This window comes from Sinocyclocheilus grahami, unplaced genomic scaffold (genome assembly GCF_001515645.1).
Source record: "Sinocyclocheilus grahami isolate Dianchi unplaced genomic scaffold, SAMN03320097.WGS_v1.1 scaffold981.1, whole genome shotgun sequence".
Lineage (NCBI taxonomy): Eukaryota > Metazoa > Chordata > Actinopteri > Cypriniformes > Cyprinidae > Sinocyclocheilus > Sinocyclocheilus grahami.
Window position 1 is genome coordinate 43,847 of NW_015506160.1, and position 17,774 is coordinate 61,620.

At 35.9% G+C, this 17,774-nt stretch overlaps 1 protein-coding gene across 1 annotated transcript; it reads right to left on the bottom strand.

The window, feature by feature from the left end:
* Positions 1–1,233: 1,233 nt before the first annotated feature.
* On the bottom strand, positions 1,234–17,456 carry LOC107565094 (ADP-ribosylation factor GTPase-activating protein 2-like). Its single transcript, XM_016250292.1, has 14 exons — positions 17,327–17,456; positions 16,128–16,246; positions 15,897–15,969; positions 15,445–15,576; positions 14,893–14,973; positions 14,257–14,362; positions 14,114–14,170; positions 13,673–13,711; positions 8,135–8,187; positions 3,883–3,896; positions 3,697–3,787; positions 2,797–2,887; positions 2,534–2,655; positions 1,234–2,414 (listed from the first exon to the last, which is right to left on the bottom strand). The coding sequence occupies exons 1-14, from the start codon at positions 17,396–17,398 to the stop codon at positions 2,394–2,396; spliced, it is 1,071 nt and encodes a 356-aa protein (XP_016105778.1). The 5' UTR covers positions 17,399–17,456; the 3' UTR covers positions 1,234–2,393.
* Between the last annotated feature and the right edge of the window lie 318 nt (positions 17,457–17,774).

Genomic DNA, 17,774 nt, shown 5'->3' on the forward strand with positions numbered 1-17,774 from the left:
ATTGTTCACCAAAATGCCTATGTTTTTTTTGTCCATATAATGAAAGTCAGTGCAGTTCAATATTGTTTTGAGCCCCTTTGACTTTAATTGTATGAACAAAAACATCTATCTATCTATCTATCTATCTATCTATCTATCTATCTATCTATCTATCTATCTATCTATCTATCTATCTATCTGTTGTTCTCTCATTCAATCTATCGTTCTATCATTCTATCTATCGTTCTGCTTTTCTCTCTATCATTCTTTTATTCTATCATTCTATTATTATTTTATTCTATCATTCCTTCATCCTATCTGTCATTCATTCTGTTGTTCTATCCATCATTTTTTTGTCCTGTCATTCTTTTGCTCCGTCTCATGCTTTCATTCTATCACTCGTCGATCATTCTTCTGTTGTATCGTCTTTCCACCTGAGCTGTGAACGAGCAACTTCTGCATTAAATTGAACTTCTACTAGCTGAGAAGGGAATTGAATTTACTCAGCGAGTCTGAATGTGCATTTGAATTTTGCAAATGTTTTTTTTTTTTTATGAATACATGAAACATGATACATGAAAATATTTAGCTCATACATAGTTTTATTCAGAGGCTCAAACTGAGCAAAAATATGCAATCTGATGCAGCTAATAAAAAATAATGTCTTAGTAAAATTATCTTTAAATGCTTGGTTTTATGATCAACACTAGTTTTTATTTATTGATAGTTTTATTTGATTGAGAGGTGAACAAATAAGGCAGCGGCTATTTGCACTAAGTGCAAATAGCAATAGATTCTATTTACAGTTAAAATAGCAGGATTTTCTGCTATTTATACTACTTATTGCAAATAGTGGAAATTATCTGCACCTCAGTATTGTAGTACATTATAAAACAGTATGCAGTAATAACTTATTGAGTGTAAATTCTAATTATTAATTGGATGCCACCTTATTGGGACAATAAAGCCCTCCCTACACCTACCCGATACTTTTTTCAACTTTTTGATTATTTCCTTCATTTTCAATGAAAAGAAATGCTTTTTTGATGTGATTTGAAATTTGAAAAGGGTGGAAAAAAGTTAACGTCAGCCAGGCCAATCCTTTACTGATTTCATTTTTATTAGGGTTAAAGGGTAAACTAATATAGTGTGCATTAATTATTCCATTACCACTCTTGTTTATTTTGCATTTTATCTGTAATCTTTGTCATAAAATGTTTGTTGGGTTTATTGAATCAAAGTCTTAAACAGCTGTTGTGGGGGATTTCAATCTTTATTCTCACAAATCTCAATAGATTCTTCTCAACAGGCTACAATAAATAGCTTTTAATTCAGACGGCAGTTAGATTGTTGTTCTTTATTTTCAAATTTAGCACTGGGATACAAACGGACAGGCAGACAAATACCATTCACCAGCTCCCGGTCTGGCATTAACCCAAAAGAAAAGGAAAGAAAATCTGTAATGCATGTAATAGAAAACAGAACTGCACATGCACATTACCAGAAAACAGACGACAGTGGGTGAATTTTAAATAAACAATTTTCTCAGCTGTCATTCTTTCATCTAAACCGAGGGCGTCTTATTAAATTGTCGTCGGTGTAAACCTCCTCAGTCCGCTTGCTTTCTTGAGCATTTTCTCTGAAATCAGATACAGCGCCAGTGTCTTCAGCTTTATGCTGGCATGCAAAACCAAACATGGTTCAGTTTAAAATCATCGGTCCTGACAACTCAAACTCCCAGGAATCACTCACACATCCGCATCCACAAAAAGCCTCAAGAATTCGTCCTTGACATGCCAGGACATATTGCACAAAATTACTGTTATTTTCATCACTTAAACTTTGTCGTCATAACTAATAAAGTAAAATGCATCAAATCTAATAGATTGCATTTAGGAAATGGGCTCAAAATATTCAAAATGTATAAATATACCATATGGGGTTCACTTTCTTTGTTTACTGAATGCACTGAAGTCTTCGGATACCGTTAAATTGTAAAAAAAAAAAAAAAAAAGAAAGCCATAAGAACATATTAGCACTCTTAAGTTGTTATGCGTTTAATTCCAGACAAAATACTTTTCAAATCCATACTTATTTGAAATCAAAGACCAGTACATGGCATAGAAAACAGGACTGTTAGTTCAAACAGAGAGCACTGCGATTCTGAAAACAAACTTTACACTCTTCCCAGTGCTTCTCATGTTATCTGAAAATAAATCAAGAGTCTTCAAATAGAAATGAAAATACTGTCAGCAAGAGTGTCTACAGTGGTCTGGGGAGAGATTGGGAGCTCCCGGGTCTTTGTCTCTCTCTCTCTCAGATGTGTGTTCATGTAGTAAAGACAGACCAGAGCCAATCAGCAATGAGGTGCGTTCTGTTTAATGGAACTTCCGTTTCAGTTTAATGCAGTCCTTTCAGTAAGATCCATAGCGATCCTGAACACACACACACGATCAGATGGAGTTAATACAGCTGATGTGGAAGTGTTATATGTGTGTGTGTGTGTGTGTGTGTGTATATGAGAGAGGGAGAAGACTGAAATATGTGCGTTCACCTGAATGGTATTCATAACTCCGTTAGCCAGCACTGCCATCTTCCCTGCAACAGTCTTCACACCTTGCTTGAACTGGGCGATGTCAGGACCGGAGGGAAGCACGCTGTCAAATCCTGATGAGCCTACAGCGATGTACATGAATGAAACCGAATGGGCGCCACAGTCTCGTTATATAATACGGCACAAAAATATAAAGGCTTTTGCCCATTTTATAATCTAATTAACATGAAGTAAACAATATTGCTAAAAACAGAAGTGTTTACCAGTGGAACGGACACCGTCATCACCAAACAGATCAGCAGAGCTGATGGAGGTGCTTCCAGTCATGCTTTCTAGACGAGTCTTTGCTTCATACTAGGGAGAAAAAATAATATATATATCCATATCCATAAAACAATACTGTAAATGGATATTATTTAAAAATAATAATATATATATATATATATATATGTGTGTGTGTTAAAATACATGACATTAATGTATACATTTAAATTATTACAAATTTGTGGACATTTTTGTAGAAACCATGTTACACTACCATTCAAATGTTTGGGGTAAGATTTAATACATTTTATTCGTCAAGGACAAATTAAATTGATCAAAAGTGATAAAGACATTCATAAATTCTGAAATTAATGCTGTACTTTTGAACCTTCTATTAATCTAAGAATCCTGAAAAAAAAAAGGTTTTCACAAAAATATTATATAATCATTAAAAAAATGACAATTTACAATAAAAAAAAATTTTATTCTGTAGATTACAAATAATTGTAAAACAATGAAAATATTTTCAGTAATGTACTATAAAATATTTTATAATATATAAATAAACCATATATAAAACGTGTATAAAAAGGTAAAATTACATAATTTTATATAATACAAATATATATTCAAATGTTATAAATAGAAATTGTGTATATGTATTACTATTATAATTAAATAACAAAATACACATAAATGTATATTATAATATACATTTTATATAAATATGAACATTAAAATCCTTCATAATATTTAATTACAGATAAAATGTGTAAAAAAAAAAAAAATAATAATATTTATATGTAGAAATAAAATGAAAGAAAAAAAAAGGATGTGAAAAATTAGTGTCAAAACCGCCAGTCAGTCTCAGAACTCAAGCTCTAGTGGGCTCACTGTACCTCTGGGTTGCTCTCACGGCCGAAGAACATGTCCGATGAGATTGCTTTAGCATTGGTAAACTTCTGTCGTGCTTCGCTGGACTCTGTGAGTCTTTATGAGACCACATAAAACGGGAGACTTTTCAGACATGCACTCCAACTTCGCCTCAGTGCCCGGCGCTAATCAGACGAGCGCAGAAAAGGTACAGGTGATGAGGGAGCTTCAGTAGAACAACAGTGAACGAGATGTTGTCAGGCCATATGTCAGAAAAATAAATTTTCCTGTCCTGTCGGCTCTTATACTGTGCTCGTAGACCGTGCTCTTCAATTGCACACACAAATGTGGCGGCTCGTGCTGAAGCCTGTATCATTTCATATTAAAGCGCAAAAGAAACTATGAGCATGCAATGACGTAGTGATGTCGTCAGTTAAATCATGAAGTTACCAAAAAGGCGATTGCATGCAATGCAAGTGAGTCAGATTTAAGAACATATCTCTGAAATGCAGTTTTTCAAAACTGTCCTGGAGCAGCAGCATCTAACACACCCGATTCAACTCGTCAGCTCATTAGTAGAGACTTTAAGACCTGAAGAGGGTCAGAAAAGGTCAAGAGTTGCGAGAAAATACGATCCGCGTCATGTTCAGCAGCGGCAGCCAATATAACCTAATAACCAGCTGCTGTGATGTCTGTTCATCAAAGAACAAAAGAAGAAAAAAAGAGGAAATCAATGACTTTTGTAGCTTTAAGGGTTAATCTATATTTAATTTAGAATTTAGAGTTTGATAACTTAATTCAATTTCTGTATATATTTCCTACATGCTGAAAGGCACAGGTAGCTAAATATGATATTTATTATAATGGGTTTATGTAAAGATTGTTTTAAGTTCACTTAAATTAGAGGTTGTTATTTCTAGTCTAATAAATGTTAAAATTGATAGCTCTCAATTATACTGTAATGTTGAACGGCTAGTCAATGGTTAAATATTAGGGCAAAAAATTCATAGAGACATCTGTAGTATTGGTATAAGTGATACTCACCTTCAGTTATAAAAAAGATGCCATTAAATAAATATTAAAAAAACATTACATTAATTTGAAGAAATTGCAATATAAAAGTATATTTAAAGACTGTAATGTTAGGTTGGATTAATCACGATTCATTTTATTTATTTTTTTAAATAGAGTGATTCATTTGTAAAAATATTTTAATCAATTGACAGCACTTATATAAATGTACATTTAATTGCATTTATATTTATTCTATTGATCCGTCATACACACACACGTATATTTATGTACAGGTGCATCTCAATAAATTAGAATGTCGTGGAAAAGTTCATTTATTTCAGTAATTCAACTCAAATTGTGAAACTCGTGTATTAATAAATTCAATGCACACAGACTGAAGTAGTTTAAGTCTTTGGTTATTTTAATTGTGATGATTTTGGCTCACATTTAACAAAAACCCACCAATTCACTATCTCAACAAATTAGAATATGGTGACATGCCAATCAGCTAATCAACTCAAAACACCTGCAAAGGTTTCCTGAGCCTTCAAAATGGTCTCTCAGTTTGGTTCACTAGGCTACACAATCATGGGGAAGACTGCTGATCTGACAGTTGTCCAGAAGACAATCATTGACACCTTGACATCCTAGGGTAAACCACAAACATTCATTGCCAAAGAAGCTGGCTGTTCACAGAGTGCTGTATCCAAGCATGTTAACATGTTAACAAGTGGAAGGAAAAAGTGTGGAAGAAAAAGATGCACAACCAACCGAGAGAACAGCAGCCTTATGAGGATTGTCAAGCAAAATCAATTCAAGAATTTGAGTGAACTTCACAAGGAATGGACTGAGGCTGGGGTCAAGGCATCAAGAGCCACCACACACAGACGTGTCAAGGAATTTGGCTACAGTTGTCGTATTCCTCTTGTTAAGCCACTCCTGAACCACAAACAACGTCAGAGGCGTCTTACCTGGGCTAAGGAGAAGAAGAACTGGACTGTTGCCCAGTGGTCCAAAGTCCTCCTTTCAGATGAGAGCAAGTTTTGTATTTCATTTGGAAACCAAGGTCCTAGAGTCTGGAGGAAGGGTGGAGAAGCTCATAGCCCAAGTTGCTTGAAGTCCAGTGTTAAGTTTCCACAGTCTGTGATGATTTGGGGTGCAATGTCATCTGCTGGTGTTGGTCCATTGTGTTTTTTGAAAACCAACGTCACTGCACCCGTTTACCAAGAAATTTTGGAGCACTTCATGCTTCCTTCTGCTGACCAGCTTTTTGAAGATGCTGATTTCATTTTCCAGCAGGATTTGGCACCTGCCCACACTGCCAAAAGCACCAAAAGTTGGTTAAATGACCATGGTGTTGGTGTGCTTGACTGGCCAGCAAACTCACCAGACCTGAACCCCATAGAGAATCTATGGGGTATTGTCAAGAGGAAAATGAGAAACAAGAGACCAAAAAATGCAGATGAGCTGAAGGCCACTGTCAAAGAAACCTGGGCTTCCATACCACCTCAGCAGTGCCACAAACTGATCACCTCCACGCCACTCCGAATTGAGGCAGTAATTAAAGCAAAAGGAGCCCCTACCAAGTATTGAGTACATGTACAGTAAATGAACATACTTTCCAGAAGGCCAACAATTCACTAAAAATGTTTTTTTATTGGTCTTATGAAGTATTCTAATTTGTTGAGATAGTGAATTGGTGGGTTTTTGTTAAATGTGAGCCAAAATCATCACAATTAAAAGAACCAAAAACTTAAACTACTTCAGTCTGTGTGCACTGAATTTATTTAATACACGAGTTTCACAATTTGAGTTGAACTTTTCCACGTAATTGTGGTGATTTTGGCTCACATTTAACAAAACCCCACCAATTCACTATCTCAACAAATTAGAATATGGTGACATGCCAATCAGCTAATCAACTCAAAACACCTGCACAGGTTTCCTGAGCCTTCAAAATGGTCTCTCAGTTTGTTCACTAGGCTACACAATCATGGGGAAGACTGCTGATCTGACAGTTGTCCAGAAGACAATCATTGACATCCTTCACAAAGAGGGTAAGCCACAAACATGCATTGCCAAAGAAGCTGGCTGTTCACAGAGTGCTGTATCCAAGCATGTTAACAGAAAGTTGAGTGGAAGGAAAAAGTGTGGAAGAAAAAGATGCACAACCAACCAAGAGAACCGCAGCCTTATGAGGATTGTCAAGCAAAATCGATTCAAGAATTTGAGTGAACTTCACAAGGAATGGACTGAGGCTGGGGTCAAGGCATCAAGAGCCACCGCAAACAGACGTGTCAAGGAATTTGGCTACAGTTGTTGTATTCACTCTTGTTAAGCCACTCCTGAACCACAGACAACGTCAGAAGCGTTGATGCAGATGAGCTGAAGGCCACTGTCAAAGAAACCTAGGCTTCCATACCACCTCAGCAGTGCCACAAACTGATCACCTCCATGTCACGCCGAATTGAGGCAGTAATTAAAGCAAAAGGAGCCCCTACCAAGTATTGAGTACATGTACAGTAAATGAACATACTTTCCAGAAGGCCAACAATTCACTAAAAATGTTTTTTTATTGGTCTTATGAAGTATTCTAATTTGTTGAGATAGTGAATTGGTGGGTTTTTGTTAAATGTGAGCCAAAATCATCACAATTAAAAGAACCAAAGACTTAAACTACTTCAGTCTGTGTGCATTGAATTTATTTAATACACGATTTTCACAATTTGAGTTGAATTACTGAAATAAATGAACTTTTCCACGACATTCTAATTTATTGAGATGCACCTGTATGTGACAGATCAATAGAATTAACAGAATAATTTATACATTTATCTATATAAAAGCAGTTCAAAAAGTACTCATATTTAATTTTAAATAATATAAAGTGCAATTTTTATTACAATACATTTAACTGGATTATGTCAGTACCATAATATTAAAATAAAAATGTTATTCTCATGAATGAGAACTAGGATTATGCTTTTACAGTTGCAATTATGCAATTACAGTACATATAAATACAGTAAAAATTTTATAACAATACATTTAACTGAATTATTTCAGTGCCATAATATTAAGTCAATTGTGCTTACTTGTTATGAAACTATAATTATGAGTAAAATATAATTCGATTTTGAGATGAAATATGACCCAGACATGTTGTTCACAGATTGTGAAATTCATTAAAACTCTTAAATAAATGCTGCAGTTAAGTGTCAACTGTCATCTGTTTTTATATCTCCTGCTATAATAAAGAGAATTGAGTAACTTCAATAAAAAAAAAAAATTAAATTCCGAATAATTACTGGTTTTCTTTAGTTTTAGGCAGAGCCAGTTTCTGTATAGTGCCGCAAGACTGACACCTACTGACTAAAACTGAACACTGCAAGATCAGGAAGTACAATTCCCTCAACAGGAAGTGACTGAGGGCACTGATTGTTCACCTACCCCTTTCTTTGCAGTGGCTGGCTTCTTCTTTCCTATAATGGAGGGTTTCACTTCTGAAAACAGACAGCATAGTCAGAGAAAGGGAAACAGGAAACCATGTTCTCCTAGATTATTCCAGAGAACACAACTTCTCCAGACAAGGATCATTAGTGCATGGCGACAGAGCCAACAGTGCCCTGAGAAATATAATGCCGGCAAAGCCTGAGGAAAAGAAAGAGGTCACACCTCACATAATCAATTCGATTATCAGAGCAAGAGTGCATTTAAAGTGTACACATGAACACTGGGAACATTCCTGCAGCATTACTATTACATATTGATCCAATGAGTCCATAAATTAGCCGAAAATTGGGGCGTCTGGAAGCTTTGTGCTAAGACGACTGCTGAAACTGGTTTTAAGATTTACATCCACTGCATCCTGATCAACAATGAAAAGCCGCTCTAATCTCAATCCAGACCAGAAAAACACAGAAGAGCTCTGGGTCCACTCTGGAAAGTGCATGAGCGCACTTTATCAGATTAGAAAACCCTACATTACTTTTTTTTGTCAGCGAGTAACTTTACACACCAACTATGGGAAAGTGGGACAAGATATGCCACTTTTGAGTAGAATAGGAGGGAATAGTTCACCCAAAAATTTCAAGTTCAAGTTCAAACAGCTGATAAAAACATCACAATAATCCACGCGATTGTTTTGAACCGTTTCTGCTCTGTGCATATTTCTCTCCTGATTCAGAAAAGGACTCATTTTAGGGGGGAAAAAAAGATAGCTTGATGGATGTGTTTCTTATAAACGTGCAGCTTTAATTGGTGGACTGGAGTGGTGTGGATTATTGTGATGTTTTTATCAGCTGTTTGGACTCTCATTCTGACGGCACCCATCCACTGCAGAGGATCCACTGGAGAGTTCTACATTTCTCTGTATCTGTTCAAATGAAGAAACAAACTCGGGTCACAAAAAGTGGTTCAGTGACAACTTGCCCCACTTTAGGAGTCAGAACTGGCAAATACTCAGCAAGTAAGAATAATTACACAGCATATAGGTTAGTTCTGCTATAAATACATATAATAGAGACGTCAATAATAGCAGAAATGTTCGTAGTTGATAGTCATTAAAATGATCAATTTCAAGTAATGTTCCAGGTTCAATAGAAGTGGAGCCCAAAATATACTTAAGTTTTTATGTGTAAACTAAGGTATGAATAAGTGCACAAAGTTTATCATCAGCATATTATGTGTACTTTATGCGCACAGCCAAATTTTGCATACTTTGTACGCCCAGCCCATACATGTGCAACAACAATTGACCCTTTTCACATTTCTGTGGTTCTCAGAAGCAGAAGTTGTCATAGCGGAGTGAATTTATATAATTTTTGGTTTTCTGTGTTCCCTAATAGCAAAAGAAAAAAAACAATCCATGATAGCGTTTCAGTGACATTCCAAAAGAAAAAGAATTGAGAGATTGATTACATTGGTCAGAACAGAGAAAGATGTCAAATCTGCCGTCACTCCCTCAGCCAAGTGTTAGAAACACTCACACAGCAGCATTAAAAATTTACAAAATTATTATTCTTTTTTTTAAAGTACATATTTTGTTAAATGAAAATATATATATAAAATATGTGGGGAATTAAGAGATACCCACAACTAGTTTAAGCGAGTACAAAGGCATTTTTATTAATAAAATATATATATATATATATAAAATATCGCGGACACTATCTAGTCCGCACATGTCACACTATCAAATGGAGAATCCTTATAAAGGCTATGTTTTTAGCTGTACGTGTGTGTTTGTGTCAAAACTGAATTATACTTTGGGCTTTAAGCTCTATTAACAGCATGTATTTCATAATGTTGATCAGCATTGAATTACTCAATTTTAAATTAAATCCCAGTCAACAATTGTGTCAGTGCAATATACACTGACACCCTGAATAGATCTGAATTGGTAAGAAAATGCATTATTATTTAAAAGCAGTAAAGACTATTTTTACGGTAACACCAAGCTTTTAAAATATGATCAGTTTTGCAGTAATATTATGATAAAGAGGAAGGGGTGGTGCCAAAGAGGCACACACACTTCTGCTGACCAGCTTTTTGAAGATGCTGATTTCATTTTCCAGCAGGATTTGGCACCTGCCCACACTGCCAAAAGCACCAAAAGTTGGTTAAATGAGCATGGTGTTGGTGTGCTTGACTGGCCAGCAAACTCACCAGACCTGAACCCCATAGAGAATCTATGGGGTATTGTCAAGAGGAAGATGAGAGACACCAGACCCAACAATGCAGATGACCTGAAGGCCGCTATCAAAGCAACCTGGGCTTCCATTACACCTGAGCAGTGCCACAGGCTGATTGTCTCCATGCCACGCCGCACTGATGCAGTAATTCATGCAAAAGGAGCCCCTACCAAGTATTGAGTACATGTACAGTAAATGAACATACTTTCCAGAAGGCCAACAATTCACTAAAAATGTTTTTTTATTGGTCTTATGAAGTATTCTAATTTGTTGAGATAGTGAATTGGTGGGTTTTTGTTAAATGTGAGCCAAAATCATCACAATTAAAAGAACCAAAGACTTAAACTACTTCAGTCTGTGTGCATTGAATTTATTTAATACACGATTTTCACAATTTGAGTTGAATTACTGAAATAAATGAACTTTTCCACGACATTCTAATTTATTGAGATGCACCTGTATGTGACAGATCAATAGAATTAACAGAATAATTTATACATTTATCTATATAAAAGCAGTTCAAAAAGTACTCATATTTAATTTTAAATAATATAAAGTGCAATTTTTATTACAATACATTTAACTGAATTATGTCAGTACCATAATATTAAAATAAAAATGTTATTCTCATGAATGAGAACTAGGATTATGCTTTTACAGTTGCAATTATGCAATTACAGTACATATAAATACAGTAAAAATTTTATAACAATACATTTAACTGAATTATTTCAGTGCCATAATATTAAGTCAATTGTGCTTACTTGTTATGAAACTATAATTATGAGTAAAATATAATTCGATTTTGAGATGAAATATGACCCAGACATGTTGTTCACAGATTGTGAAATTCATTAAAACTCTTAAATAAATGCTGCAGTTAAGTGTCAACTGTCATCTGTTTTTATATCTCCTGCTATAATAAAGAGAATTGAGTAACTTCAATAAAAAAAAAAAATTAAATTCCGAATAATTACTGGTTTTCTTTAGTTTTAGGCAGAGCCAGTTTCTGTATAGTGCCGCAAGACTGACACCTACTGACTAAAACTGAACACTGCAAGATCAGGAAGTACAATTCCCTCAACAGGAAGTGACTGAGGGCACTGATTGTTCACCTACCCCTTTCTTTGCAGTGGCTGGCTTCTTCTTTCCTATAATGGAGGGGTTTACTTCTGGAAACAGACAGCATAGTCAGAGAAAGGGAAACAGGAAACCATGTTCTCCTAGATTATTCCAGAGAACACAACTTCTCCAGACAAGGATCATTAGTGCATGGCGACAGAGCCAACAGTGCCCTGAGAAATATAATGCCGGCAAAGCCTGAGGAAAAGAAAGAGGTCACACCTCACATAATCAATTCGATTATCAGAGCAAGAGTGCATTTAAAGTGTACACATGAACACTGGGAACATTCCTGCAGCATTACTATTACATATTGATCCAATGAGTCCATAAATTAGCCGAAAATTGGGGCGTCTGGAAGCTTTGTGCTAAGACGACTGCTGAAACTGGTTTTAAGATTTACATCCACTGCATCCTGATCAACAATGAAAAGCCGCTCTAATCTCAATCCAGACCAGAAAAACACAGAAGAGCTCTGGGTCCACTCTGGAAAGTGCATGAGCGCACTTTATCAGATTAGAAAACCCTACATTACTTTTTTTTGTCAGCGAGTAACTTTACACACCAACTATGGGAAAGTGGGACAAGATATGCCACTTTTGAGTAGAATAGGAGGGAATAGTTCACCCAAAAATTTCAAGTTCAAGTTCAAACAGCTGATAAAAACATCACAATAATCCACGCGATTGTTTTGAACCGTTTCTGCTCTGTGCATATTTCTCTCCTGATTCAGAAAAGGACTCATTTTAGGGGGGAAAAAAAGATAGCTTGATGGATGTGTTTCTTATAAACGTGCAGCTTTAATTGGTGGACTGGAGTGGTGTGGATTATTGTGATGTTTTTATCAGCTGTTTGGACTCTCATTCTGACGGCACCCATCCACTGCAGAGGATCCACTGGAGAGTTCTACATTTCTCTGTATCTGTTCAAATGAAGAAACAAACTCGGGTCACAAAAAGTGGTTCAGTGACAACTTGCCCCACTTTAGGAGTCAGAACTGGCAAATACTCAGCAAGTAAGAATAATTACACAGCATATAGGTTAGTTCTGCTATAAATACATATAATAGAGACGTCAATAATAGCAGAAATGTTCGTAGTTGATAGTCATTAAAATGATCAATTTCAAGTAATGTTCCAGGTTCAATAGAAGTGGAGCCCAAAATATACTTAAGTTTTTATGTGTAAACTAAGGTATGAATAAGTGCACAAAGTTTATCATCAGCATATTATGTGTACTTTATGCGCACAGCCAAATTTTGCATACTTTGTACGCCCAGCCCATACATGTGCAACAACAATTGACCCTTTTCACATTTCTGTGGTTCTCAGAAGCAGAAGTTGTCATAGCGGAGTGAATTTATATAATTTTTGGTTTTCTGTGTTCCCTAATAGCAAAAGAAAAAAAACAATCCATGATAGCGTTTCAGTGACATTCCAAAAGAAAAAGAATTGAGAGATTGATTACATTGGTCAGAACAGAGAAAGATGTCAAATCTGCCGTCACTCCCTCAGCCAAGTGTTAGAAACACTCACACAGCAGCATTAAAAATTTACAAAATTATTATTCTTTTTTTTAAAGTACATATTTTGTTAAATGAAAATATATATATAAAATATGTGGGGAATTAAGAGATACCCACAACTAGTTTAAGCGAGTACAAAGGCATTTTTATTAATAAAATATATATATATATATATAAAATATCGCGGACACTATCTAGTCCGCACATGTCACACTATCAAATGGAGAATCCTTATAAAGGCTATGTTTTTAGCTGTACGTGTGTGTTTGTGTCAAAACTGAATTATACTTTGGGCTTTAAGCTCTATTAACAGCATGTATTTCATAATGTTGATCAGCATTGAATTACTCAATTTTAAATTAAATCCCAGTCAACAATTGTGTCAGTGCAATATACACTGACACCCTGAATAGATCTGAATTGGTAAGAAAATGCATTATTATTTAAAAGCAGTAAAGACTATTTTTACGGTAACACCAAGCTTTTAAAATATGATCAGTTTTGCAGTAATATTATGATAAAGAGGAAGGGGTGGTGCCAAAGAGGCACACACACACTCAAATTAAGTATCAGTCAAGCGCAGAACCCATGCTGCTTCGTTCTGATCAGCCAATAGGCATCCTGCCATTTCAAAATCATTCAAATCACCTTCAGGAGACTCTTCAGACGTCAATCTCATTGAGTCATCTACATTAACAGAACAGACAGTAGGCTTTCAATTCATTTGCAAAGAATGTTGCAGAATTACATTTGTTGGCTTGCTATTACACATACACATGATTTTAAGAGCCTTAAGTACATAGTTATGTGTTTTTGTCATATTATTTATAAAATGTTTTTTAAACCATGCAATTTTACAAGTACCATAGCACTTTTTTACTTCATTTCATAGCATGGGATACTTCATTAGTTTTCCAAACAGGTCCTGGAGCTTGACTTACTTAGTGATTCACCAATGTTTGGTGAGAAAATACTTCCAAAATAATATGGGGAATTGGGTGGTGAAGAGAGAAACTGAAACATTGGGTGTTGTGTTGGTAATGTACATTCCTCCTGAGCGCTCAAACACACAATCCAGGAAACACTCACCTATTGTGGCTTTAGGACTTGTGCTCAGTCCTTCAATGCTCGGACCCTCTTCAGGTTCTGGTTCACATGGACAAGAAATGATTAAATATAAAAGTACTGACAATGAAACGCATGTGTTATGATATGTAATGTGGTCCACTCACGAGTGCTGGTTTCTGAACTCTTAAGATTGCTCTGCTCCAGTTGAGGGGTTATGGCTCCATTCTCATCCATTAGGGATGGGGAAGCTATGTTCCAACTGTTGGCAGGCTGCAGGTAACAGAACAATTATCAAATTTAACACATCAAGCCATAATAATAATGGCATATCTGCACGAGCACAAATTTAAAGAGAGTTCACCCGAAACTGAACATCAACATCATTTTCAGTCATTCACAATAACAGAATATGGACTTGACTTAAAATGTAAGAGAACATAAAAACATCACTTGATTACTAACTGATTAAGTGTTAAATAGTATTCTTTAATTTAATGCGAGGTCATATAAAACACAGTATAGTGTAATAATTGTTTAGGAATTTCTCTAAAAAGAAACTGCTAGATTTACAATGGTAATAACTGTGGAACCTCACCAAAGTCTGTGAAAAGGGTTCAATACATAATTCTCTGATATTTCTAGGTTTCTCTGACTGTGAGAATCCTGTTACCAGGTAAACTGGTCCGCCCTGAATTATCAGTCAAACTCTTTTTTTAAATAAACACAATAAATAAGTGCTCCTTTAGACAATAAAACTCTAACCATTTATAATTCAAAATGCACAAATCTGTGTGTCCTACCTGTGTGTGCTCATCAAAGAAGTCAGTCTCTCTCTTCTCTGTAGGTGATGGCTGAGCACAGCTTGAGTTGTCAATCCACAGCTAAATGGTGAAAAGGAAAAATCATCTAAATAAATGTCCTGAAAGCAGCTCTCCAAATACAGTGCGTATTTGTGCTGTTGTGCTATCTACGTAGCTATGTAACGTGGACATTGTTCAGTGACTCAAGTTCAAAGTTTATTCAATATAACAAACACCACAGCTGCATATAAAAAGATGACATCCGAATATCTCTTTGCATTACTTTACATAACTAAACAAATGTGTAGTTCTCGGAATTATTGGGGTTTGGAAAGTAAACATTCAGGTTACTTATAAACACAGGCCTGTTGTAATAAAACCCACACATGATGTCCAAAGTAAAATCTTGAAGCAAAGCCAGTTTGAAAGCGCATGTTAATAGCATGACACGAAAACATCTTTAAATAACCAATGCTGACAACAAATCCACAGGGCATAGTTCATTTTCTTGGAAGAGATAATGCTGGAACAGTATGAGATTCGTATACTCACATCAGTGCCATACTTGGAGAGCGCAGCGTTGGCAAGCTGTCGAATCTTCTCTCTGTACATCTGAGCCGCACGACTGTTATACTTCGCATTGGTGTCATTGGTGGTACACCCATGCTGGCAGAAAAACCCCATCTGTGCACAAAGAAAACATGGGAGTGATGAAGTGATGTAACATGCACAGTGTCTACAGTATAGGCTAAGTTTTAAAGGCAGAACTGATGCAACTGCATGCATACTATACGGTAGGAAAAAGAAGAACTAAGCACGTTGGTTTGTTTGTATTTAACACCATGCCAGCTTCTGTGGCTATTTTCATGGAGAGAAATTTTTTTTTGCTAAAACTCTAAAACTGTGTCTGGCTTAACTCGGTTTAAAAAAAAAAAAAAAAAGTTCTCACAGGGTTAAAACCAGCACAATCGAATAAAACATGAGTCAGGGATAAAGGGACTAACCGCGTTGGCATTTCCTCCAACCTGCATACATCTCAGCTGAAACCAGCTCCAGTTGGAATCCAGCTCTGTGGATCTGAAAAGACAATATTCTACGCTTTAACTCACCCTCGAACTCTTGCGAACGAATGAATGTGACATTCTGTAACACCATGGGTGAATAAAAACATTGACAGACATTCACATGACGGCATAATTTAACAATTAGAGAAAACAATAGAAGTCCAGACTGACCTGATAAAGCTCAAGTGAACTCCCAAGGAGCGATGTATCCCAGAACAGTCAATGCACAGAAACACTCCATACGGAATACTGGCCCAACTCGGGTTCTTAGCAGCACAGTCAAAGCAGGCCTAAAAACAAACACACCACTTTATTAAAACTGCCTCATAAAAAAAACTGTGTAAACTACTGTAAAATTCCTGTCCTCAAAATGACATATGTCTTCACATGTCCTCTCCAGGTTAATAACATGGGCTCCATGCTATTAAATAGTTGAAATGCACTTGAAGACTGCAGACAGACAGATGTTCCATTTTTATGTACAGGTGCATCTCAATAAATGAGAATGTCGTGGAAAATTTCATTTATTTCAGTAATTCAACTCAAATTGTGAAACTCGTGTATTAAATAAATTCAATGCACACAGACTGCACTTTCCAGCAGGCCAACAATTCACTAAAAAAAAATTTTTTATTGGTCTTATGAAGTATTCTAATTTGTTGAGATAGTGAATTGGTGGGTTTTTGTTAAATGTGAGCCAAAATCATCACAATTAAAAGAACCAAAGACTTAAACTACTTCAGTCTGTGTGCACTGAATTTATTTAATACACGATTTTCACAATTTGAGTTGAATTACTGAAATAAATGAACTTCTCCACGACATTCTAATTTACTGAAATGCACCTATATATAAATAATGAGAATAAAAGTTTAAAAATACGTCCAACTAATCTGAATGTACATTAACCCGCGATTTCATGCCCTAATATACATATTTTACAAATATGAATGAGTTCGATCCATCTTTGGGACATTCTAGACAGGCTTCTCCGCGGGTTTTGAGGTACATTATTACAGGATGAGTCATTTTCCATCGCCATTGCGTCAGTCTCGTGAAACAGACAGCCGGTAATCGAGGGCTTTCTTTCAAGGCGGCTCCTTTAGTCCTAATAGCTTGTTAATTAGGACTAATAGCTTGTTAATATCAAGTCATTAGTGTTTGACAGCTTGAAACAGGTGTGTTTTTCAGGTGTGATGCTGGCAGTAAACATGATGTGCTGGATGAGACCCGGGCCTCATCAACACCGGCTTAGCGACAAACAAATGACACGTAATCCCACACGAAACACTCATATGGATGTCTCAGAACAGGCCAGAACGACAATGAAAACATTCACAGCTCGATTTCAGTAAGACCTGGTGTGTTACCTTGTTTGTAGGTATGGAGCGCAAACGTTTAAAAATGGTGAGAATTTCTGTCTTGTTCGGTTCCGACGCCATCTTTGCCAACTGAGCAGCAGCGAAAACAGACACCAGAGAGGATTACAAAACCGGAAGTGATGTTGGTGGAAAATACAGATCGCTTATAATATATATATATATATACACTAATAACAGAATAAGCTATATGTCCTAAAAACGTGAAAATACATATACATCTAATAGTATAAAAATGGGAGAATCGGTATATTAGTAAAAGTTACTTTTTAGACGTATGCACCTGGAGGTTTTTATTATTTTTAAGAAACGTAAATCTGCATTCATAAATCAAAAATCGATTAAAAACGTAATTAAAGCATTCATTACAAAAATCGGAATTTTCTTAACTTAACGTTAGTGGATCCAATCTGACGTTGCGTCACTTCCTCATTGTGCC